At 50.6% G+C, this 12834-nt stretch overlaps 1 protein-coding gene and 1 pseudogene across 3 annotated transcripts in view; both read left to right on the top strand.

Annotated features, from left to right (window-relative positions):
* Isha (Insulator su(Hw) mRNA adaptor) overlaps positions 1-12834 on the top strand; it is an 88428-nt gene that overhangs the window by 21329 nt on the left and 54265 nt on the right. For all 3 annotated transcript variants that reach the window (XM_084593104.1, XM_084593120.1, XM_084593113.1), the window contains one exon: positions 3762-4066. In XM_084593104.1, the coding sequence (XP_084449230.1) occupies positions 3762-4066 (305 nt within the window). The remainder of the gene's footprint in view (positions 1-3761; positions 4067-12834) is intronic.
* On the top strand, positions 8608-10394 carry LOC146208394 (uncharacterized; annotated as a pseudogene).

Below are 12834 nucleotides of genomic sequence, written 5' to 3'. Positions count from 1 at the left end.
CGGTCATATCATCATCGCCATCACCGATTCCGCGTCCATGGAAGATGGCGACGACCACATAGATCTTGGTCTCATTGGAAAGAGTGGCTTTTCTTTTCTCATTTCCTGCCACAAGTGCTTTTGCTGGCTCACTGGTGACGTTGAAATCCGAGCAAGAAAGAGTTCAAACACGCGGTTCTATTCGTTGAGCCAGCGTTTGTGATCAAAAAGCATGCTGTGATTGGCCGCGCAAAGTTCCCGTCGTCTGCTCCTCCGCAGGTGACACGCCTCTCCTTGTCGTAGGGTTGTGACAAGTGCGGAACGATGTCGGAAGCAGCGCTGAAGTTTGGCACGAGTCACAAGTTTGGCAAAAAGAAGAAACGATCGGCTTACAACTTCCGGAAGCGCTCAGTTCCTTCGGCCAGCGCCAAGAATAGTACGCCGCCAATAACAAGCGATGCCGAAGCTGCGGACAGCACCGAAGTAGGCTTAGTCCTAACTGGATCGCCGACGAGCAAACGCATTCCGGACAGTGGCCGCGTTCGGCGCGACACTGAAATGAGTGTACGGAGTTGTGGCAGAGAGAAATGGAAGCCTAAGAAAAGCTACGAGTTCTTTCGTGAACACCTGCCACCAAGCGAAAGATGAATTTTTTCACTCGCGCCGACGATGTTGCGGCCGTGCCGGCAGATGGGCTTCGCTGTCGTCAGTTTGGTTTCTATGAACGCATTGATGTTTGTGAAGTGCAAGGTGTGCGGCGGTAGTGTTACGGTAGGAAAAGGGGAACATGAATATGGCCTCGTCATAAAGGTTATTATCACATGCGCGTGTTGCGGTGGTGTTGCGTTGACGTGGAGAAGAGAAGTGCGGCACGTTCGTTGTGAACGTCCTTGCTGCGTGCGCGATACAAGCCACCAGGAATCGACAAACGGCTGCCGGTTTTGCGACAATGAACATTTCACACCGTGGCCTCCATATCAAAATTTGGCCGAGGTATGGGAAGGAGGCGCCTGGACAGCGCTTGCTGCCGAGAAGCAATCGCTTCTGTGCGCGCAATTGGTTCGGGAACTATATGATGAGTTGTAGCTTCTGAATCCCGGAAACATTGCCATGTCATACAACGGTTCCTGGATGATGCGCGGCCACTTTTCTCATATTGCTGTCGGCATGGTCATCGAGCTATTCACAGGACTGGTTCTCGATTACGTGGTCCTGCGCTGGTTGCGAGCGTGTCCCAAGTGAAGATCACCTGGCATACAATGCTTGGAAGGAGAGCCATGCCTGCTAGAAAAACACCACCAGCAAGGCTGGTGAAGTGGAAGTTGAAGTTGCTCTCATCCTCTTCCTGAGATCACTGCAATGACACAACCTGAGATACACCACCCTCTCAGATGGGGACAGCCACACCTTTTTTGCCCTGCAGGAAGCCCGGGTGTACGGGTACATTGCAGTTGAAAAAGAAGACTGTATCGACCATGCACTGAAACGGATGCAACGAGCTTTTCGAAACCTCAACGCAAAACGTAAAGTTCTTGGTGGTAAAGGAAAACTGACCGCGGACCTAGTCACATAGTCACAAAGTTAGCGAGCTGGGCCCTGAAGACTCAAGGGTGATGTGCAGGGAATGAAGAGGGCAGTGATGGCCACTTATTGCCACATGACATCAAATGACGATGTCGGACCGCTGCCATTGCCCACCAGGACTGAGCTCTATGTGCTGGCAAAGTGCAGCATGAGTTAAGGGTGAGACAGCTTATAAACACATCTGCAATCTGCCTCAGCACGTATGTGAAGCCTTGTAGTCCATTTACGAGCTCCTCTCTGATGAAAGGCTTCTTGAGCGGGGCCAATGGGGTAGCACTCAAAACACCAATGACTGTCTCCACACCCTGATATGGGCATTGGCTTCAAAAGAACAGCATGCCTCACTGTTTATGGTGCAAGCTGCTGTGGCTGAGGCTGTTATGAGATTTAATGCTGGCTGCAACAAAAACACCTTTGCAGCGATATTGAAAGAGCTGTACCTCAACCCTTTTACGCCGAGCATGAAGAGCATGGCGGAGAAAACTACTGCCGAGCAGTGGCATCTGCAGACAAATGCAAGACCACTGCGGACATGCAGCACGCTTTCAAAAAGTGCCATTTGGGTGGCCATAGTCAGTCTGACTACATCCCTGGTACCTTCTATTGCGGAAGCAACGCTACGCTAGTTGGTGAGCCATTTCGCAGAGCCCCTGATGAACCAAGCTGTGCATGCGCCAGGAGTGCAGGGATTGACGTCACACGGTGCAGAGCTGGCGCAATGGGGCCACTGCCGACTCTTCGCAGCGGGGTGACTCAGAGGTGTCACCGCCGCTTTCGCCGCACATGCAAAGTGACGTCATTGCTCTTCCGATACGCCGGAGTCACTGCGCATGTGCGGGGTGTACAATCGCCGACCGTTTTTTCGGACTCGGTGGGACCCGGGAAATGGTATGAATAAAAAATCACTGAAGTTGAAAAAGAAATCTCAAATTTCCAGTGAAAAACTTGCTTTATAAATCACGAACTTTGCCACTCCCTATGTTTTGCTTTGAAGTCAATAGTGATTTATTGCATAGCGCGATCTGCTACTATGATCAGTCTCTGCGTGCCGTCCATGCGCACACGCCAACGCGGTCTGATACGGCGGGCCCGGCCGTCAGTGCGGGCGCGCTGACTGGTCCCGACGTGGTAGGCATGCTCACCGCCGGGAAGCACGTAACTCGCTCAAAGTGGTCACCGCATGCGCAGTGGGGCCCCGCAGATGCAGATCGGGCTAAGCTGTCACCACTATAACCCTCCACTTAAAATATCTCGGCCAGTCATGCCTATGCCACTTCACGTGTAGTGCAGGTCATGCTCATGCCGCAAATGGATGTATGCGCTGCGCGAAGCAATAATTGCAATAACATTGCATTCCCTATTCCATGGTTAACGATGGTAGCAAAGACTTAGAGGTGGAACTCACGAAAAAAAAGATGAAAAAGTGAGGCGAATGAAAGCCTACCTAGACCAAGATGGCTACGGTGCCACGCACGAAATGGGATCTACGTTTCGTGGAAAATGGTTCTTTCAGGGCCGTTTTCGGCCCAAATTCGGACGGCATCAGTTATATAAATTGTCATTGTGACTAAAATACTGATCCTAGATATGAAAACCTTACCAGATAGGTAGATAAAAGGCTATTAATTTCTAGAAATCACATTTTCAAGAAAGTGCTTTTTTTTTTTTGCGATTTTTTGGTCTGAAAGACCTGTGTCCCCCCTTAATGCATATCTGAATTAAAATTGGCTACTGTAAAAGCATGTGAGTTTCAGTTCTAACTTTACGGGACCTGGGAAAAAAAAGTTCTAGCTATCTTAAGTTTGAATTGAATTATCGAGGTTTGAATTAACGAGCTTTCACGGAAGTTTATTTTTGCTCAGTTGTACAACAGCAAGTGGTTTTGCAAAATACTGAGTTGCGCTCCTCGCTGCTTGCTGCTGCTGTTATCACAGGGCCAGCAAATGGCATCGAGGTCTTCTAGATTAGCCCCTTGGAGTCACTGCTGTGAATACAAGGTAGAAAATATGCGAGACTAGGCAGAAACAGAGCAATAGCCTGAGAGAATTGGTCACCCTGGCAGAATGGTTGACCAAAGAAACAGGTTGGCATTGAAGCAATAACCTCTTGTGCCAGGAGATCAGGTGTTTGTACTTGCATCGTTGTTGTGACGAAGGGCGCGAATGTTGACGGCAAGGTTGCTGCTGCCTTTTTGACAGGTGGGCCTGTACCCTCCGGTGGTTCCACCTATTGGGGCACCGGTGCCCCCCATGGTGGCCGGGATGGCCTTTGCCAGTGGAGGGGAACCCCCAGGAGGGTTCGTGCCCTTGGCTGCTGGCCCTGCGTCGGCTGACGAGCCACCCGCTGCCGCTGCGCCCATGGAAGGTGGCGGAGCCGCCATACTTCCCTCGTACATGAGCGGCGGTGACCTGGATGAGCGGTGTGGTGTGGTCCTCGGTCCGGGTGGCCGGGACATGGACCTCCGAACTCCAGGAGGGGGCCTTTCTTCTCCAGGGCGTGACAGGTGCAGGCCTCTTTTTGTTACTTGTTAGCGTGAGCCAAGCATCTTTTGCACGGGACAAATTAACGATGATGAGGACCTGGTTCAGGAAAAAATAAAGAGGGCCCCTATATCCCCATGCCACCCTTCCTCACACTCTGTTGTCATCCTTGAGACTTGATGCATTTAAATATTTCCTACAGGGAACGCCATGTTTACTCGGAAGAGTGCAGTAAAACTTTTTTATAACGAACAGTTAAAAAATCGGAACATAATTTGCTATATCCATAATTGTAATATAAAATTTCGTAGAAAATATATGCAAGAGCAGCAAAATTCAATTAGAAAACCAACCAATCAATTAGAGAAGGCACAGCAACGTGGAGGGAGCTTACTTGGGTCACACATTTATTTACGCGCAAAGAACTGCGTTATCGTGACCTGCTTTTTGTGTTGATCGCGTTCCGTATCGCGTCCTGTTCCACAGTTTGCAAACCAGATGCCCTCAATAGCACTGCAATGGTGGCGCAGTAAATCCAATGCAGCAAGCGCTTCTTGTGAAGTTGGAATGTTCTCATCGTCAGAGTCGAGCTTTGTCTGCAGGATGTTCAGCGATTTTGGCATCAGTCAGTACAGCCGTGGTCGCTGTGATGTCGCAATCTACAAAGTCTTCTGACGAACCGCATTCGCTATAGGAAGTTATAAATACATGTGTTTGACAAAAATATTTCGGAAGAGTTTGATATTTTTAATAATTCGTGTTCATTATATCGAGGTTTGACTGTAATTCGGAGGGGCTGTAGCCACTTTTCATCGGGGTCGACCTGTAGGATAACAGGGTCAAGTACGGAATTGGGGTCTTTTTCATTGAAGTTTTGTTGATTTTTGCGCAGCCTCGGCGAGTTCGTTGCTCTGAGAGTAGTGTTGGCTTGATGTTAGGTATTTAAGCCCATACTCCTGAGAAAACTTCGTGAAATCAGATGACGAGAACTGAGCACCTTTGTCGAAGACTACCACCTCTGGAGTATCGCGTCGGGCGAAAATTGATTTTGCAGTGGTTGATCACTGTAACCAATGACAGTTTTTCTAGACAGGTGAGCTCCGGGTATCTAGAGTAATAATCTGTGGCGATTGACTACCAGTGACTCTTGAAGAATGACAGGTCCTTTGCAACTCTCTGCCATGGCCTTGCTGGAAATTGTGCTTTGAAGGGGCGTTTTCTATTTGCTGGACATCTTCACACATTCTTATGGTGGTTTCGATGTCTTTGGCCACTGTAGCAGAAGTGTAGGCCACCAAACGAAGTCCTTAGCACAGGCCTGCTTCTTGGTGATACCAAAGTGACCTTCGTGCAAAAGGCGCAATATTTCATGTAAAAAGATAGCAGGAGCTCATTAGTAGCACACGGCAGTCATTTCTATTTTGGAGTCGAACTAGCCTGTAATGTAAAGCTATGTTTTTGCCTTCATTCCCACTACATGGTTTGCACAGAAGTTACAGCGGCAGCCTGTTGCATCTGCAGGACACCGAATGTGAGTTTTGTGGCTGCACAGAGCAGTCGCTTGAGTGTATTAAGGGGGGAGGCTACCTTTGAATACCAACTTTGTTGTTCTTGAGATAATTGAAGGAAATTTTCAGACTCATGGCACAGCCATTTGAATAACTGCAAAGTTTCATGGAGCTGCTCACATTGGTACTCAAATTAGAGAAGTATATCAGAATGGTTCACATGGGTTCCTTGTTTCATGCCTGGTGAACTTGCAAAATGTGTTGGCACTATGAAATTCATTATGAAGGTTCCTGAATAGGTACCACAGGGCAAGACAGCCCTTTTTTTAAATTTCCCTGCCGAAAAATTTTAGCAGTGCATTGAGGTTAGTGCCACTAATTGGACTTGCATTAGCCTAATTTTGATTGTTTATTATAAATTCCAGACTCAATAATTTGAAAAAATGAGCTTGTCTTGCCCTCGGAAATTTATTCAGACACACAATAAAAAAAACCAGGTGGGAATCCGATTAGCGGTTCCAGAAATACTGCGGGAATAAGCTACCATACCATGAAAAAAATTAATTCTGAGAAAATGGCCCTTGAAGTTTAAAACAGCCTTTTCAAGTCTAAAGTTTGTTTTTCACTGCAACATGTTGTGCCTCCACCTCCCCGATTCCCTCGGAAAGTGCATTTTCATGCGAACAGCGGATGATGCTGACGACGCGTTATCGCTCGCGATGACAGACGTGATACGGGAGGCTGAGATCGCCGAGGTTGATAAGGTCGGTACAGCAGGCACGCTTCAAACGCCGGCTCCTTACATTGACGCGAAAGATACGCAGTTGGAAGTAGCAGCGCAGTCGGTCTAGTAGTGATGTAGCAGAAGCAGCACTAATAGAAGTGTCTCTGCGCCCGTTGACAACGCTTTTCGCTAACTTCGCAAGTCGGACGGCATTCACAGAACGACGACGTATGCAGTGTTTTGAACTTCTTAGCGCGCATCGTGGCCGACCGTGCAATAATCCACAAAGTGCACATAACTGTTCAAAACACGCCACCAGAATTCGTAACGAGCGATGATCACGGCGATCTCAAAATGGTGAAACGTGAAGCGATTCAGCGAGCGTACAAAGAACGCCAGCTCAGTAGCAAGCCGGAGCAGACGAAGCGCCGGGGAGGGGCCACCGCGTCAGCGCGCGCAGCAGCCAATAGCAGTCGCGCGATCCCCCGCATTCTCACGGAGCGCGCACTTTGTCCAATCACAGCCCGAATTCGAGACGCGGGAAGCTCAACAATCCCTGTGAGGCCCCCAATCACAAGCGAGCCATGCTTCTGCTACGCCGCGGACGCTGCCGGCGAAGGCAATATGGAAAAGGGCAAGCATTCACAAACAAAACAAGACCAAGATGGCGGCGCTCGGTTCAGCGGCAGAGAAATGCCGCGCGCGCGAAGTTTGGGTACTTTTGCCGTTCGCTCGCGACTCTGGGGCTGCCGCGCCCAGTTGTATATTTAATTTAAAGCAGTTCCTTGATGAATTAGGCGTTTATAATTATAGGAAAGGTAGTTTATAACATATACAACCGAGATATGTACTTTTTGAAAAGCCGACTTTTTCGCGATTTTTCGACTTTCAAAGCCCGCGTCGTCCCTTGAGGGGGGACGCGGCTTTCAATTCGCGGAAAATGGTCAAAAAAGCGATTTTTTGAAATATTTTCTGCTTTTACAAGTCATACTTAGTGTAATTATAAATTTTCATCGTCGAAAACTATCAAGAAGTACATCAAATCATCGTTTTGATGATCAGGGGTGGCGAAAAATTTCTTCCAAGTCGCGAAAAAACGGCGTTTTTCAAGCCCCGATCTCTCGGCAGCCGCCGAACGTAGCGCGGCCATCTTGGTCTCTATGGAAAGCGCGTTCCTCCGACTTCAAATTTCCCGCTCCAGCGGTCTCCTCAGCGCTGAAACAAACGCATAAAAAGCAAAAGTTTCAAGGTTGCGCGGTAATTTCCGATTGGCTGCGTGCGCCACGTGACAGCAGCGCGCTGCGCAATTGGTCTCCTTGGCGGGTGCGTCGTCTGCTTCGCGCGCCTCTTGACTCGCCGACTCCGCTGCTCGCCATGCTCGCGGCGCTCGCGGGGCTGTCATTTGCGCACGTGACAGCAGCGCGTTGCGCAATTGGTCTCCTTGGCGGGTGCGTCGTCTGCTTCGCGCGCCTCTTGACTCTGCGACTCCGCTGCTCGCCATGCTCGCGCCACTGGCGGGGCTGTCATTTGAGCACAGATCATCCATCGGCTCGACCTGTCTCTTGCGCAGAGCATAGTTTCGAAAACGGATTATGTGGCCGCCATGTTTGTCAGTACGCGCGGAGCATAGTTTCCGATACGGCTTTCACTGGCGATCATGGGTCGGCGACCTCTGAAGTACAAGACGGCACGTGCCTATGGCACCCGTAAGCGAAAATCGCCGATTGTGAAGAAGTCTTCTGTTCAAGTACTTCTGATGTGCAGCACACTGACGAAGTTACGGCCGCGCAGGCGAGTACTTCGTGCGCGGCTACGAGTGTTGGTGGCGCCGTTCCCGAGCCGCTGCCGAGCACTTCACACGCAGACGAAACATCGTGTGCAAGCACGGGGTCCACTTCTGAACTTTCTACGCCGCGCTCTGCATCGCTGGAAGCATCAAGTGATGAAGGCACCGCTCACGTCGCGGGTTCTCTTGGCACTTTGTGCGACGACGCCACGCCGTCCACGAGCACCGGGCGCACTGTTCAGGTGCACTTGGAGCCGCGTTTTTTGTCGGAAACATCGAGTGATGAAGGCACCGCGCATGTTGTGGGTTCTCTTGGCACTTCGTGCGACGACGCCACGTCGTCCACGAGCACCGGGCGCACTCTGCAGGCGCACTTGGAGCCGCGTTTTTTGTTGGAAACATCGAGTGATGAAGGCACCGCGCATGTTGTGGGTTCTCTTGGCACTTCGTGCAACGACGCCACGCCGTCCACGAGCACCGGGCGCACTCTTCAGGCGCACTTGGAGCTGTGTTTTTTGTTGGAAACATCGTGTGATGAAGGCACCGCGCATGTTGTGGGTTCTCTTGGCACTTCGTGCGACGACGCCACGCCGTCCACGAGCACCAGGCGCACGATTCAGGCGCGCCTGGAGCCGCGTTTTGTGTCGCCAGAAGCATCGCAGGAAGCCGCCGCGAAAGTGCAAGCAAAGCTGAGTTCCGTGCCCACGACCGCGCGGAAAATGGAACTGACGGGTGACGGCGAGGCGCTTGCTACTACAGAACAAACGGACGAGTTTGTTGTTGTACAAGTCACGGCCCTAAATGCGCTTCTCGGCAATGCCAAGTGCCAGCAGTGCTCTCAACCAGGACTTTCGGTTCAGCTGGGAACAAGGTTTGGGTTGGCAGCACAATTGGAGTTAACATGCGCTTTCTGTGGTACTGTCGCAAAGGAGTGGTCATCATTGCGGAAAAAAGGCCGCAGAATTTTCGATGTTAACTTGAGGGCTATACAAGCTGTAAAAAGCATTGACAAAGGGGCAACAGCTTTGAACGACTTCTGGTCGAAAATGAATGTCTCGCACAGAGGGTTACACCACAAGACATTTCAAAAACATCTCAAATCTGAATTCCGACCGGCCAGTGAGACAGCTGCTGCCAAATTTTTTTCTGATGCTGCGGCAGCTGTGCGCGCTGTTTACAGCGAGATGGACCCCACCTTTCATAATAATATTACAGTTGTCTATGATGGGACATGGTTGACAGTTGGCCACACGTCCCATATAGGTGTTGGTACGGTCATTGAGTTCTACACGGGACTGGTGCTCGATTGTGTCGTACTTTCAAATCGGTACCACGGATGCACGGTGGGCCCCAAAGAAGGAGGTTATGAAGAGTGGAAAGCATCCCACATCTGCCAAAAAAACAGTGATGTTAAATCTGTCAGAATGGAAGTTGAAGCGGCCTTAATCTTATTTAGAAGGTCCCTTCTAAAGCATGGTTTGCGTTACACAAACATTGTTTGTGATGGGGACAGCAGAACCTTCTTGGCACTCTGCGAAGATAAGACATGTGGTTTTATCCCCTTCACAAAGGAGAATTGTATCAATCATGTCAAGAAAAGGATGGGCACAGCCCTGCGTGCTCTTGTCACAAAAAGCAAAAAGGGTCGGCCTATTGGTGGGAAAGGTGGCCTCACTCAGGTTTTAATTAAGAAGTTAACAAATTACTATGGCAAGTCCCTGCACGATCATGACAGCGTTGAGGAGATGCAAAAAGCTGTAATGGCAACGTTTTACCACGTAACATCTACCGATGAGCACCCACATCACGAACTTTGCCCCCAAGGACCACAGAGTTGGTGCGAACACTAGGCTGCAGAAGCAGAGGGCAAACCTCTGCCCTCCCACAACTACCAGCTTGCAAGGCATGTCGCAGATGCATTGCTGCCTGTTTATCAGCGGCTATCTGATGTCCAGCTCCTCAGCCGATGCCTTGGGAAAAAACCCAGAATGCGGCTGAGAGTCTTCATTCAGTAATTTGGTCGCTGCTGCCAAAAGATAAAAATGCATCTTTGACTGCAACAGAGACGGCTCTCAACGAAGCAGTTTGCAAGTTCAATGCAGGGACCCGCCGTGCTTACACAGAGTACTGTGCGACACTTGGGCTGCAAACTGGCCAACATGCCCTTCGCAGAGCAGCGGAAAAGGACATCTTTCGAAAAAGAAAGGCAGCAAAATCACTTCAATCTCGAGGCAAGGCATCCAAGAAGCCTCGTGTTAAAAAGGACACAAAAGACTATAACCCTGGTGCCTTTTGATGATTGAAAGAGAAGGTGCAACTTCGGAAGCCATTTTCTCAGTAATGTTTTTTTTGTCGCTTGCTCTGATTGTTCCACTGATTTCTTCGTGACCGTTGAAGCTACAGTAATCCCTCGTTATAACGAAATCGCTTTATTCGAAATATCATTTTATTCGAAATATCTTCCGGTCCCGACCCAAGTGCATGCATTTTAAGCCGCATTACTCGAAGTGCACGAAGAGCTTGACCCGCTTACAGCGAAGTGGCGAGCGGAGGCGTCGCCGAGCGGCAGCGTCGCTTTTGCGCATACAGCGGTAACAGCCACTGGCGATGTGTCATGCGACGCCAACGCCTGTCGTTGCCGCTAGCGCATACCGCTCAGCACGGAGCGGGTATCTAAAAACCCAAAAACGGAGCGACAGCAACCAGCAGCAATGCTTTCGCAGTCCTCAGCCGTCGCGCGGCCTGTCAACTCCGGTCGGAATCGTATCGTTGGTATCCCCCGTGATAGAACCTGCACAAAATTGATTTTTTTCTCATGATTTGCGATGCCAGAAAAGCGCGGTCTCTTGGATGCTGAAGTGGCCAAAAGACCGCGTTGGCATGGGGTGCTTTCGGTGAGCAAATTTTTACCGCTGGAAAGAGCTCTTCTGGCGCTAGCACAAAAGAAAAAAAAAAGTCCGTCGTTAGCTTTGTTGCTTTTTTGACGGTGGAAACCGACGGATAGCTTTGCGAAAACACACGAATTCGAGCGTCGCAGGCCGCGAGGCCAGCGAGGCAGCGGCATTTGCGGCGCTACCGCGCTACCCAGCGTCATGCGCACCTCCCCCCAGCTCCCGAAGTGGACTCGCCTAAATTGACGGACAGCTTTCCGAAAACATCGGCGGCGAGGCAGCGTCAGCGGAATAAGCGGCGCTACCGCGCTACCCATGCGCTACCCAGCGTCCCGCGCTAGGGTGCCTCGATGCGCGCCAAGCGCGCGTGCATGGGGAGGCGGGAGACCGCGCGCATCAAGGCACCCTCTCCCGCGCACCTCCCCCCCACCTCCCGAAGTGGCTTCGCCTTCCCTCACCGAGATAGGCATCTGCGAAGTGCGCATGCACGTCGACTGTGCGATCCGTTTGAACTGCCTGCTGCCAGTTTTGAGTGCTGTCGCTGTTCCTGCCTCCTCCTCACCTCGCGAGGCCTTCCGTGCTTCATACTTCTCGGAACTCTGGTCGCCTTTCTTCCGTCTGCACACGCGAAGCCCGCCATTGCAACCGTCATCCCCAGCGTGCTCCGACGAGGACAGCGAGATGACCTGAAGGCATGACCACATTTTGAAGCTTCTGCCGTCTTCTTCGCCCGCCGCTTTCGCGCCGACGGCGCATGCATTTGGATCCGTGCTGCAGGCCACGTGGTTGCGTGTTATTCGGAATGCTACGTTAGTCTTGCCTCGCGTGTGTTCTTGTGGTCTACAGTGACAAATGGCTCCGTCAGTCTCCAGGCGAAAATGTCTGACTTTGGAGCTGAAAGTTCTGCTGATAAAAGAAGTGGAAAAAGGCCGCGGCAGAAAACTGACATCGCGAAGGAATTTGGCATACCGCCGTCAACTTTATCAACTGTGTTGAAAAATAAGGACGCTGTGCTGGATGGCTTTGAAAAGAGCTTCTCGTCAAAGAGAAAGAGGAATCGTGATTCAAAATATCCGGAAGTGGAGGGTGCACTTCTACAGTGGCTGAAGAACGCCAGGAGCGCAAATCTCCCTGTAAATGGACCTGCACTTACTGCAAAAGCCGAAGCTCTCGCCCTCCAAATGGGGCATAAGGATTTCAAATGCAGCAATGGCTGGCCTGAGCGCTTCAAAAAACGACACGGCGTGACCTCGAAGACGATCGTTGGCGAAAGCGCAGCCGTGAGCCGTGACACTGTAGACGTATGGCGCCAACATCGGCTCCAAGCTCTACTTGAAAAATATGAAGACAAAGACATCTACAACCTTGATGAGGCAACATTTTTCTACAAAATGCTACCGAATCGCACGTTCACGACCCCTGGCACATCCTCATCCGGAGGAAAACAGAGCAAGGAGCGTGTCACAGTGCTTTTTGGTGCTAATGCAACAGGCGAGGACAAGCTTCCCTTGTTGATACTGGGAAAGGCGGAGAAACCGCGGTGCTTCCGAAATGCAACTGTTCCAAATGAATGCGGGTTCAGAAGCAATAAGCGAGCTTGGATGACTGCTGCAATTTTTGAAGACTACGTGCGCCTAATGGATAGACGGTTCGGCGCAAGTGCTCTTCATCATTGATAATTGTCCGAGCCATGGGAAGATTGACCACCTCAAGGTGATCACTTTGGAATTTTTGCCTGCCAACACTACCGCGGTATTGCAACCGATGGATCAGGGCATCATTGAGACCACCCGGAAGCTGTACCGCAAGGCTCTTTTGCAGCGCATGCTCACAGCGTATGATGCCAGCAAGAGTTACAGCACTGATTTGCTTGGTGCGATCC

This window comes from Amblyomma maculatum, chromosome 1 (assembly GCF_055883805.1).
Source record: "Amblyomma maculatum isolate TAMU_Amacu chromosome 1, ASM5588380v1, whole genome shotgun sequence".
NCBI lineage: Eukaryota > Metazoa > Arthropoda > Arachnida > Ixodida > Ixodidae > Amblyomma > Amblyomma maculatum.
The sequence above is the reverse complement of the archived record's forward strand: the minus strand, read 5'-3'. Positions and strand labels throughout refer to the sequence as shown.